At 36.7% G+C, this 13,001-nt stretch overlaps 1 protein-coding gene across 2 annotated transcripts in view; it reads left to right on the forward strand.

Annotated features, from left to right (window-relative positions):
* Positions 1–13,001, forward strand: part of samd4a (sterile alpha motif domain containing 4A) — a 55,851-nt gene that overhangs the window by 40,472 nt on the left and 2,378 nt on the right. The window contains exons 10-12 of one of the 2 annotated variants that reach the window (XM_048190681.1): positions 5,158–5,356; positions 7,231–7,357; positions 9,623–9,706. In XM_048190681.1, the coding sequence (XP_048046638.1) occupies positions 5,158–5,356; positions 7,231–7,357; positions 9,623–9,706 (410 nt within the window). The remainder of the gene's footprint in view (positions 1–5,157; positions 5,357–7,230; positions 7,358–9,622; positions 9,707–13,001) is intronic. The other variant, XM_048190682.1, reaches the window with a different exon arrangement.

Genomic DNA, 13,001 nt, shown 5'->3' on the forward strand with positions numbered 1-13,001 from the left:
TAGGGATGTGCGCAATGACTAATTTCATAAACGTTTAAATGAAAATTTTGCAACCGACTAGTCCACTAGTCTAACCCCCCCACCTCCACCCCCCCTATCCTATACTGAATGCCGCTAAAAACATCAGATATATGCGATGTGCTTGCCTTGCATTATGATCATTGTATATTAAACTTAAAGGGTTAGTTCACCCAAAACTGTCATTTATTACTCACCCTCATGTCGTTCCAAACCCATAAGACCTTTGTTCATCTTCAAAACACAAATTAAGTTTAAGTCTCAGCGCTTCTGACGTTGTTCACACAGTGCAGCGGTTCAGAATGTCGACTCATTATTGGCTGACTCCTCCGTCAGCATTACAAAATGCGTCATGCTGCTTAAGTGAACAGCGTCGGGCAATACTGAGTTGGCATCCTGACGTAGAACCAGGAAGCGCTGAACTGTGTGTACAACGTCAAAAGCGTAGAAGACTGACAGGTAAGAGAAGAGAACAAATTTCTTCAAATAAACGTTAATCCACAAAATTCAGCCTGTTAAAGTATTGTTGTTCGTTACCACGGCAACCACTTGCGTGTCTGGGTTTGAAAGCACTTTTTGTATATGAAAAGTATCCTTAGCCTACCACTGTACATGTACACATGTAGGGCCCTATAATTTCCGCGATTACGGAATCGCGGACGGAATCGCGGAATCCAGTCATAAAAACGGAATTTACTATATAACGCGGAATGTCACGGAATTTGTCACATTTTTGATGAATGAATTAAAAGCAGGTCAGTACACGTAAATTAAATCGAGATATAGACTAGTGACTGAATATTAAACCGCAAAAAGACTATTTAAACATGAATCCTGCATGCCTGTGTGTCTCTGAAATGAATGATGTGGAAGCGCAGTTTAATTTACCTCACACCGCCTCACGCCCTACACATGATGGGCGGCAAAATCACAAGAAAAGCTTGACGTGTCCTGACATTATTTAAGGGTATTCTTTTTGTTTGGATGTTGATATAGCAACTAAGTTTCTTTCATAATGTTTCACCTTTAATCTAATATAAAATTCATAACCGGTAGTATAACAAGCCTATAAGCAATCTTAATTGTTATACAGTAGTTTGACATGACAAAGAAGAAAGTTTTTCAAAATACTCCCTAGCCTTGCTCATCTTCCAAGTGAACATTGCTTTGAACCCGCCACAAGTGTAAACGAACGCATCCAAAATCTGAGGTGAAATTAAGTAATTTTGTTTTCCACTCCACATATACACTTTTCAAAATAATATATTAATTTTAAAAGGTAACTTTAACATGATGGTAATTTAAACGTAGCCTTTGTAAAAAAAAAAAAAAAAAAAAATAGAAAGCAAAACATTAAATGTGCAAAAAAAAAAAAAAAGTAAACGACTAGTATTTCCAAGTCGACAAGCAGCAGCAGGGTCATTTAATCAACTAGTCGAATCGTTTTTTTATTTTTTTTTATTTTTTTACAATTTAATTTGGTAAATAGCTGTGTATTAAGCAGGGTAACATACAATCAGATAAACTGACAGGTCGACTGTACATTATCTTTAGTTATATTACGGGGCAGTTGAATGCTCGAATCTGATTGACCAACGTTCTAAGGTGTGCAATTATTTTCGGGGAAACGCACAGCTAAATTAGTTCTAGCGCCATAGACCAACTCAAACCTAGTCTAAAGTCAATGGCGCAATATTTTTTTGTTAGAGCGCATTGGTAGAAACTGCGCCTCTGGGCGCGTCCACAGTGCGCGTTGACTTTGCTTATTACACACAGGGATGCGCATCACACAAACATGCCAAATATTAAAAACAAAAGGATTACAGTGTAAAAGAATATTATTGTGTAGGCTACATACATATAAAAATGTAACTTCGTTTAACTTCTAACTAAACGTTTAACTTCGCGCACGAGCAGATCGGTTTCTTCGCTTGAAAATCGTTCAGCTTTTCCGCCAACAAATTCCGCCATGTAAATAGCAATCCGCCATGGCGCAAGCGCATCTCGCTCTTAAAGGGAATGGGAGATGACACTCTGATTGGTTTATTGAACGTTACGCCCATTACTCATTAAGAGAATAGGGACAACCCATTTCAAAAATGCGCCCCGGCGCACGGACCGTTTTTCCGTCGTTAAAATAGCAAAAGTGGATTTGGACACGCCCTGAGTGCACCTGCGCCGTGCGCTTTACACTTTGCGTTTAGATCGTTAAAATAGGGCCCCTAATGTTTTCAGTTATCTCAATAGGTCCTTACAACCTATAACAGCAAAAGAACCAAAACCCACACTGACACCAACCAAGATAGGATAATTATTGTCATGGTTTTTGCCACAAAATACGTTTTACTGTGTCCTGAAAGCTCTCGAGCGCTCTCTCTCTCTTTCAAATGTACACACGTAACGTTACTGTATCGTACAGACACAAACGTTTGGTCAGTGCTGCTCTGATGAATTAATCATAGTAAAATAGTTTAGCAACTTAAGATACATTACTCACCAGCGAGGTAATAACTGTGTTCTTGAGGTAGATAAACTTATAGTTTCACTATCAGTAGAGACACTGCTGCTGTTAGAGACGCACAGATCAGGTAGGCTAATTCACATTTGCTGCTTATTCTCTCTCTTACTGCATTATTAACTGTATCAATGCCATTATTCTGCTATCAATGGCTCAAGCCTTTGTTACTAGTTCTGAAATGTTCTTTTGGATTCAGCAACGGAGGCTTGGGATGTGACGCGTAAGAAATTAGTCCCACACACAAGAGTGTTTTAAGGACAAAAACCTGACAAATGTCTTGAAATACAACAACGGATCAGTGAGGTGTAGTAACCGTAGTATAAGCGGAATAATTGACGACGGGCCGTTGATTCATAGAAAATAATGCACACCCGAAGTGTAACAGCCTCTCCGCCTACCACCTCGGGTGTGCATTAAGAATTCCTTACTTTGTAAATGATTGAGTAAATTTCAGTGGAAGATTTTCACCATGACAGCTGTCATCTGATTAATAGAGCAGTGTTTCCTAACAAAACCAGCTTTGTTGCTCAAGTTTTACTAAATTACATCATACAGTGGACTGAAAACAGACATTAGGCAAGAACAGTACTTTTGAGGTTTAACCAGTCAGATATGTGGATTGATTTAGGGCAGAATTGCCATCTGTGTTTTTATTTATTGGACTAAGACTTTAATGATGATCGGATACCACAAACCACACAGAAGTGTTTAGGACCATGAGTCACGGTATGTCGTCACTCCCTACTGGATTGCATCATGGTCTGAAAATAGAGCATATGATACTCTGAAAGAATCTCCGATTTTATGTCGCAGTGTGAGGCATTACAGACTTCTACATCAGTGGTTCACAACCTTTGTAACTTTATGGTCCCCACTGTCAAAGTCAATACTGAAAGGCCCTCCTACACAGACTCTGGTTTTTCGTCTTGTACTGCTGCCAAAATGATACCAAAAACATTAGCTTGTTTTCAGTCTTTTTGAATAGAAAGTAGGGCTTTCAATACATTAAAATAATGAATCATAATTAAACTCTACACACTTTTTTCCCAAAATAACTGTTTTTCCCAAAATATCTATCTATCTATCTATCTATCTATCTATCTATCTATCTATCTATCTATCTATCTATCTATCTGTCTGTCTATAGCAATGTTATGTTACTTTTATGGTATTGTTAACAAATATAATGGTTATTTTGAAAAAAATTAAGAATTATTTGTATTATATATGTTCAATGAACCATAAACAATTATTGCCCATGCACCTGTTGAACAGTACTTAAAACACTAACAGTTTACAGAAATAAGACAGTTAAGGTTACAGTTCCAATAACTTAGGACATTAAAGAGACCTTTCTACTGACTCTGGGTCCCTGATCACCTGCATGAACATGCCATAGTCCTGCTGCAGGAGGCATGAGGACTGCAGCTGTGGCCAGATCAATAAACTGCAATGTCTGTAATGTAAGATGCCTAAGACATTGCTACAGGGAGACAGGAAAGACAGCTGATCGTCCTTGCAGTGCCAAACCACGTGTAACCATGTGTCCGCTCAGACGTGTTTGAGAACTTCGAGAAGTGTCGAAGTGTCGTACAAATATTCACACATTAAGATATTTAAAAAAAAAAAAGAAAAGTTAGAAAAAAAAGCAGCTGAAAATGAGAGGATGTTTATATATATATATATATATATATATATATATATATATAGATAGTTAACAAATAATAGCGCAGTATCACACGAGTGTTATTTTTGTCAGAATTGAAGTGCAAATGCGATACTGATTTTATACAGCAGTTCATTAAATAAGAAGTTAATATTTTGTTATTTTAGACAAAATATTGTCTGTTTTTGCTCAGTTTTGCCAACAAAAATATAAAGACAATGCAGAACTGTTTGTCTCTGACTCCGAGCAACACACAGCAGCGTTCCATTTCTGAATCGTTTTGAACGAATCGGGTGAATCAATGATTCAATGGACCATTCCTAAAGAGAACCATTTACTTCACTCCTGAATAAATTAGCCATTTGAACAAATCGAATGAATGAATGAATCAATCAATCAATCAATCAATGTCTTAATTATCAAGACATTTACTGCCACACACACATTTACCGCCAGAGTATAATTTAATTTAAAAATAATTTCATATTTCCATATTATCAAAAGAAATTAAAATAAAACATTAAATGTATAGTTCACCCAAAAATGAAAATTCAGTCATTATTTACTCAACCTCATGGATTGTGTAATAAATTCTATGTTGAATCAAATAAAATATTTTTTTCTGAAGCTTTTTTGTAATGTCTATTTGATGCTTTACACAATAATGACTTTAAATGATCTTTTGGGAGTAATTTCTCAGTCAAATTTTATGTGTGATTAATTTGCGATGAATTAGATTAATTAATCGCCACGTCATGAAATTAATTAGATTAAATATTTTAATTGCTTAACAGCCTATATATATAGTATTTTAATATTATTATTTTTATTACTATTATTATATAATATAAATTTGTTTTAAATCATTTTATATATTATTTTATTTTATTTTTTTTATATATAATTTTCTGTTTTTCTATATATTTTTCAACACTGTCTGCTTGTTTCATTCCAGCAGCCGTTACGGTCAGTCCAACTCCCTCCCAACCACGGGCTGTGTAGGCAGCGGCGTTCCCACCCGGAGAAACTTGCGGCAGTATCAGATGCGGAGTTTGCCTGGTGTAAGACCTGGCATTTTAGGTACCGCCGGCCTGTTCGGACCAACGCCCCGGAGCGGCAGCAGCACCCCTACTGGCCTGAAACAAGGCAGACAGGTTTGTCATTTCACAAACTTGCCCTAGTGGCCTCACGGTGGCTTTCAACAGTACCAAACCCAAAGCTTAAATGACTCTATTACCACTTCAAACTGAAGGGAGCACTAGTTTTTGAAGTGGATGGAGCTGGAGGCAATTTACAGCATTCCAGAAATCCAACATCACTGTTGAATGGAACAACTGAGGATTGGGTTTTGGAAACGTAGTGATAACCTGGCATTCTTGCGTGTCTGCTCAAACATTTTTCTAGGCACGCTTACAATGGGAGGAAGTTCCAACTGCCTCCCTGGTTCAGAGTCTGTGGACGGTGGGGTTAGGTGCGCGAAACAGCCGATGAGTCATATGTGGGGAGAAGTGTGACTGGAGGGAGGAGAGAGAGGGGAGGGGAGAAAAGAAGAGGAGAAAGAGAAAGAGAGAGTGAGGGAGAGGGAGCTAGTCAGAGGCAGTGAGAACAGTGCACAGGCATTTCCTGTTTTTCCCTGCTCCTCTGTACGGGAGGGCCAGGAAAGGGGGGAGAGGGAGTCAAATGAAGGGAGTGAGAGAGTGAATGAAAGTAGGATAGGCAGGTTAGAAGTGCTTATTCACATCAAATCACTCCATGAATGGATGAATCGCAGAAAAAAGATCAGTTACATGTCCGGGTGATATATCACCCCAAAATCAAATGAAAAAAAAAAAAAACTGAAATGAAGAAAATCCTATTTTACCCTAAATCTACCCAGTGTGACATTTTTTTCATTCGATTTTCATATATATATAGGTTATCACTACGTGTATATATATATATATATATAGGTTATCACTACGTATATATATATATATATATATATATATATATATATATATATATATATATATATATATATATATATCACTACGTGTGTGTGTATATATATATATATACATATATATATATATCTATAGGTTATCACTACATATATATATATATAGGTTATCGTGTGTATATATATATAGGTTATCACTACGTATATATATATATAGGTTATCGTGTATATATATATATATATATATATATATATATATATATATATATATATATATAGGTTATCACTACGTGTATATATATATATATATATATATATATAGTTTATCACTACTTGTGTATATATATATATATATAGGTTATCACTACTTGTGTGTATGTATATATATATATATATATATATATATATATATATATATATATATATAGGTTATCACTACGTATATATATATATATATATAGGTTATCACTATGTGTGTGTGTATATATATATATATATATATATATAGGTTATCACTACGTATATATATATAGGTTATCACTACGTGTATATATATATATATATATATATATATATATATATAAAGAATTTGTTCCTGACCTGTGCTAAGAAAAGCCACATTTCATATATATATATATATATATATATATATATATATATATATATATATAGGTTATCACTACGTATATATATATATATATATATATATATATATATATATATATATATATATATATATATATATAGGTTATCACTACGTGTATATATATATATAGGTTATCACTACGTATATATATAGGTTATCACTACGTGTATATATATATATATATATATATATATATATATATATATATAGAATTTGTTCCTGACCTGTGCTAAGAAAAGCCACATTTTATGTTTAGAACAATAAAAAGGCTTTATAATATGTGAAACTTTTTCATATATTCATATATCATGATTTTATTTTTTAGTTTAATGAATTGTTACATTTGTTATTATTATTTACCAAGTCTATTACATCAGTCCCAACATTCACACAGATTGTAGTAGGATGCGAATGTAATTTGGTTGACGTGTGTTTTTTGTTAGGGTTTGTGGTTTGCTAACCCAGGGGGCAGTAACAGCATGCCCAGCCGCACCCACAGCTCAGTTCAGAGGACTCGATCACTACCCGTCCATACCAACCCACACACCATGGCCATGTTCCAGCAAACAGGTAAGAGACAGGAACTCAAACACACTGATCATGCGTAACTCAGTCTGGTCAGGCGAAGCTGGAGTTTCATCATCTCTGACACAAAAACCCCCAGATGACTTAAAGGATTAGTTCACTTCAGAATTAAAATTTCCTGATAATTTACTCACCCCCATGTCATCCAAGATGTTTGTCTTTCTTAAGTTGAAAAGAAATTCAGATTTTTGAGGAAAACATTACAGGATTTTTCTCCATATAGTGGACTTCAGTGGGGTTCAACAGGTTGAATGTCCACACTGCAGTTTAAATCCAACTTCAAAGAGCTCTACACGATCCCAGCCGAGGAATAAGGGTCTTATCTAGCGAAACGATCAGTCATTTTCTAAAAAAACCTAAAAATGTATATACTTTTTAACCACAAATGCTAGTCTTGCACTAGCTCTGCGATGCGCCACACATTACGTAATCATGTTGGAAAGGTCACACTTGATGTAGGCGGAAGTACCATGGTAGGGCTCATTTTCTCCTCCAATTTCAAAATCATCCAACATCTTTGTTTTGCCTTTTTTTTGTAAAGGCCATTTGACTTGGTCTTTGCGCGTTCACTTTGTAGACACTGGATCGGTACTTTTGTCACGCGTAACCTTTCCAACTTGATTACAGCCCATCGCAGAGCAGTGCAAGAAGAGCATTTGTGGTTAAAAAAGTATAAATTTTTATTCTTTTTAGAAAATGACAGATCATTCCACTAGATAAGACCCCTATTCCTCAGCTGGGATCATATAGAGCACTTTAAAGCTGCATTGAAACCAGTTGAACCCTATATGAAGTCCACTTAAATGTCATTCCCTTAAACAGGCAGATACCCTGTTTATAACTGTATTTCTGAGCTAAAATGAAACTACAGAAGTGTAGAATGGCTTTTGTCAAGTACAAAACATCAAATATTTGTTTGTGGTCAGTTTCTTCTGACTGAAACCGTGTCACATATTTAAAGCGAAACTTTTCCATGTTCTTCACACATCGGCTCCATCCTCCCAAGCGTTGTGCTGTGTGTGCTCTACTGACACACATTCAGAGTAGACAGATGTTCCTCTCTGTCTGCGGCTCCACTCTGACTGCAGCTGAAACTCACTTCCTTTAGTCTGAAGAAGAAATGGGGGCTGTGCACGGGAGTGTGTACAGTGTTTTTGTGTGCTAGGTTGCATGTTACAATGACTGTCTTTGTGCCTGCCACTTTCTCTCTCCGACTCGTCCCCATCTCATTGCCGCCCATCTCAATGTGTTCATATTAACGCCTTGATTAATTCAAAGGCATCAAAGCGGGAACACTGTGAGAGAGACTTGAGGGGCCTTACAGGATTTAATGCTTAAAAATAGCAGTTTGTCTGTTCCGTCCAGCCAGTGGTTGCCTAACTCAGCTCTTCCTTCCCACAAGGGATTTTCAAAGTCCCGTTTGCTGTTGACTCAGCTAAAGACGAGCACTGTGCAGGCCAGCCCAGCCCAGCCCAAACAGCGCTGCAGGAGTCCTGTGCAGCCCGAGTCCGCCCCACCGAGACTGAATCAACTCTTTTACAACAGAGATCCCACTGTAGTCCAGTGTACTACTGAGGGAACTATGAACACAATCGGCCCACAATCAGTTCAGTGCAATTTGCAAGCATAATGGCTGTGAATTTTAAAAATTGAGGTTGCAATTTGGAGCTATTGATCAGTTGTAGTAGCCATGATGACTAGGATGTGAATAGGACACTTTGAAAAGTTTGAAATAGACCATTGTTTGGCTTTTTACTCTTGCCGATGAAGGTCTGAGTGGGTTAATGGTCAAAAAAGGATGACATCTTTGTAAGATTAGAGCCTGTTTTGATCTATGTTTTATCTTAAACTTACGGTCTATAAGGTCTGGGCTAATAACTTTAAGGTTAAAGGTTTTGAACCTAACAAGGGGTGACCTGTATCTAATTGCGCTTTTTAGCAAAACACTTAACCCTTGATTGCTCCAAGGGGAACACTTCATGTAATAAGTTTAAAGTGTCTAATAAAAAAGATCTGTGATGCTTTTGCATGGATGAAGTTTCAAATCTGACCAGCATTGTGCATTTACTGATTTTCTATCCGTTTTGTTCTTCATCTTTCTCTCTTTAACATTTGGCAAAAAGCACAAATAAAAACTTTTTCTATATGTCGAGACATCAGTCAATGTCATGCAGATCTCACTTGGCTTGTTATGTGATGTGTATTGTCGTAATTTGTTAAAGTTGACACCGTTTGTTTATCATTTTGCAGATTTACAGTTACCTGTGACTGAGCCAGACATCAATAATCGTTTGGAGTCTCTGTGTCTCAGCATGACCGAACACGCTCTGGGAGGTACGTGTCCACTTCTTGTTCAGTTTACAAATACTGCACTTAAAGTCATAGTTCAACAAAAAAAATTACAACTTTTTAAGGTCGGTAAGATTTTTGGTAACACTTTATTTTATGGTGACGGTTACACGTTACTACATGTACTTACTATAGTAATAACAGTAAATATGCATAATAACTAGCCGTAAACCAAACCCTAACCCTAACTGTAACTCTATAGTACATGTGGTTAAAGGTGCCCAAGAATGCTTTTTCACAAGATGTAATATAAGTCTAAGGTGTCCCCTGAATGTGTCTGTGAAGTTTCAGCTCAAAATACCCCATAGATTTTTTTTAATTAATTTTTTTAACTGCCTATTTTGGGGCATCATTAACTATGCACTGATTTTTTCAGTGCGCCGCCCCTTTAATTTGCGTGCTCTCTGCCGCACGGGCTCTCGATTATATTACAGCACATTTACAAAGTTCACACAGCTAATATAACCCTCAAATTGATCTTTACAAGATGTTCGTCATGCATGCTGTATGCATGCTTTGAATTATGTGAGTAAAGTATTTATTTTGATGTTTATATTTGATTCTCTATGAGTTTGAAGCTGTGCTCCGTGGCTAACGGCTAATGCTACACTGTTGGAGAGATTTATAAAGAATGAAGTTGTGTTTATGAATTATACAGACTGCAAGTGTTTAAAATGAAAATAGCGACGGCTCTTGTCTCCGTGAATACAGTAAGAAACGATGGTAACTTTAACCACATTTAACAGTACATTAGCAACATGCTAACGAAACATTTAGAAAGACAATTCACAAATATCACTAAAAATATCATGTTATCATGGATTATGTCAGTTATTATTGCTCCATCTGCCATTTTTCGCTGTTGTTCTTGCTTACCTAGTCTGTTGATTCTACCTGTGCAGATCCAGACGTTACTGGCTGCCCTTGTCTAATGGCTTTCATAATGTTGGGAACATGGGCTGGCATATGCAAATATTGGGGGCGTACACCCCGACTGTTACGTAACAGTCGGTGTTATGTTGAGATCTGCGTGTTTTCCGGAAGTCTTTTAAACAAATGAGATTTACGTAAGAAAGAGAAAGCAATGGAGTTTGAAACTCAATGTATGTCTTTTCCATGTACTGAACTCTTGTTATTCAACTATGCCAAGGTAAATTCAAATTTTGAATCTAGGGCACCTTTAATTAATATTGCTCAGTACTTATTTGAGTAAGTACAATGTAACTACATCACCTTAAAATAAAGTGTTACCATTTTTACTATAATTCAGCAAGAACAATTTGATAAAAAGTGAAGTGGCAATAAAGACATGTATAATGTTACAAAAGATTTCTATTTCAAATAAATGCTGTTCTTTTAAACTTTCTATTCATCAAATAATCCTGGAAAAAATATATTATGGTTTCCATAAAAGTGGCTTTGCCAGTACAGGAATAAATTAAATTTTAAAATATATTAAAACAGAAAAGGGTTCTTTTAAATTGTTATAATATTTCACAATATTAATATTTTTTACTGGTTTTTTTGTTGTTGTTGTTGTTGTTGTTGTTGTTGTTGTTTTTAATCAAATAAATGCAGCCTTGGTAAGCATCTTTTAAAAAAATAAAAAAATATTACCTATTGAGTAGTTTAACATTTTAAGAGTTGGTCATGCCGATATCCTACAATAAACACGTTATCAGTTATCACATTGTCATTTGCTATCCACATCACCAGAATAAATTAATTAAAGGTGCAGTGTGTAAATTTTAGGAGGATCTATTGACAGAAATGCAATAAAATATACATAACGATGTTTTCAGTGGTGTATAAAGACTCACATAATGAACCGTTATGTTTTTATTACCTTAGAATGAGAATGAGCCATTTTTATCTAAATAGAATTCGCCATTTTGCGTCGCCATGTTTCTACAGAGCCCTAAATGGACAACAAGAGTGTGTTTCTTCACTATGTTCTTCATTGGTGTATTTAGAGGCAGTTTGCATCAGCACTACGTTGAATATGCACAAAGAAGAAGAAGTAGTAGTAGTAGTCGTCTGGTTTATTAGAAGCAGAGACCGTTCTTTGTTAGAAGTAAGACGAAACCTCATTGCTTGACTGGCTAACGTACTCTCTGCTGTCTCAGTTGACGTCATCTTTGTCCTGTGTCGGCCACCGTAGCTTCTCTATGTGCGCTGAAAGGGAGGGGTGAGCGGTGGACTGAGCAATTTGCATTCTCACCACTAGATGCCGCTAAAATTTAGTTATTAAAAGTTAGCAGTTATAAAATGTAACAATAGTTTATCCAAAATGACCATTTCTTTAATGACATTGACAATGTTTTCACCTTTGAAAAACATTAAACTACTTTGTGAAGATATTGACATGTCCATCTCTGAAAACAGGAAGCACTTGTTCAGTAGTAGTTAAGCAGTCTGTCTCTATACTCTAATACTCGTTTTTTGGTACAAGCTGATGAATGAGGATGTTATTAGTATTTGTTTGTTTACCAATCTGTGCAACAAAAGTCTCTGATTTAATCCATGAGAGCGGAATTTGAGGAAACGGTTTGGATCTTTGCTGACTACGGCAGTATCACGAAACCCCACAGGAAACCGTTTCTGTCAGGATCATCCCCTCTGACACTCATTTAAAAGGTCAAAATCCCTTCTGAAGTAAACCGAAGCCCTCTTTTTCCCTTTGAAAATGTTCAAGGGGAAATGTTTTTTCTTCTTCTCCACAACATTTCATTGAACTTTTTGAGGTGTTTCTTTGGCGAAGACGCATCAGACACAACAATCTTCAAAAGGCAGAAAATATTGTGACTATCAGTTCCAGACGGGAAGGAGCGTTACTTTGTATCCACATGTCGCGGGATCAATGCAGTGAGCATTCCCATGTGAAGTGGAGGTTTTCTTTGCATAAAGAGTGTTTTTTCTCTCAGAGCTGACACAGAGGCTTTCAGTGCAGTGGGCTCGGTGCTGGACAAGCACAGCTTTGTGTTGTGGGAGTGCAGGGAGACAGACAGGAGAGAGGCAGGCAGACAGGCTGAATCAGGGAGACGGGCAGAAGCAGTGGGCAGCTCTGCGGTGAGCTCAGGAATGCCCCGCTCACTCCACAGCTGCCAACAGAGCCCGTAGTGTTCTTGTGGCAACATACCCTTAGACCCCCCCACCCCAGGACCTCCTCTGGTCAAGCAGCATGCCCTCATTTCACAGAATGAGACTGCTTGCTCTGTTAAACTGTATGGTTGGGAAATCCAATTCATTTTAAATGAACCAGAAGGGGGGAAAAAATGAT

Source organism: Megalobrama amblycephala, linkage group LG5 (genome assembly GCF_018812025.1).
Source record: "Megalobrama amblycephala isolate DHTTF-2021 linkage group LG5, ASM1881202v1, whole genome shotgun sequence".
In the NCBI taxonomy this organism is placed as follows: Eukaryota; Metazoa; Chordata; class Actinopteri; order Cypriniformes; family Xenocyprididae; genus Megalobrama; species Megalobrama amblycephala.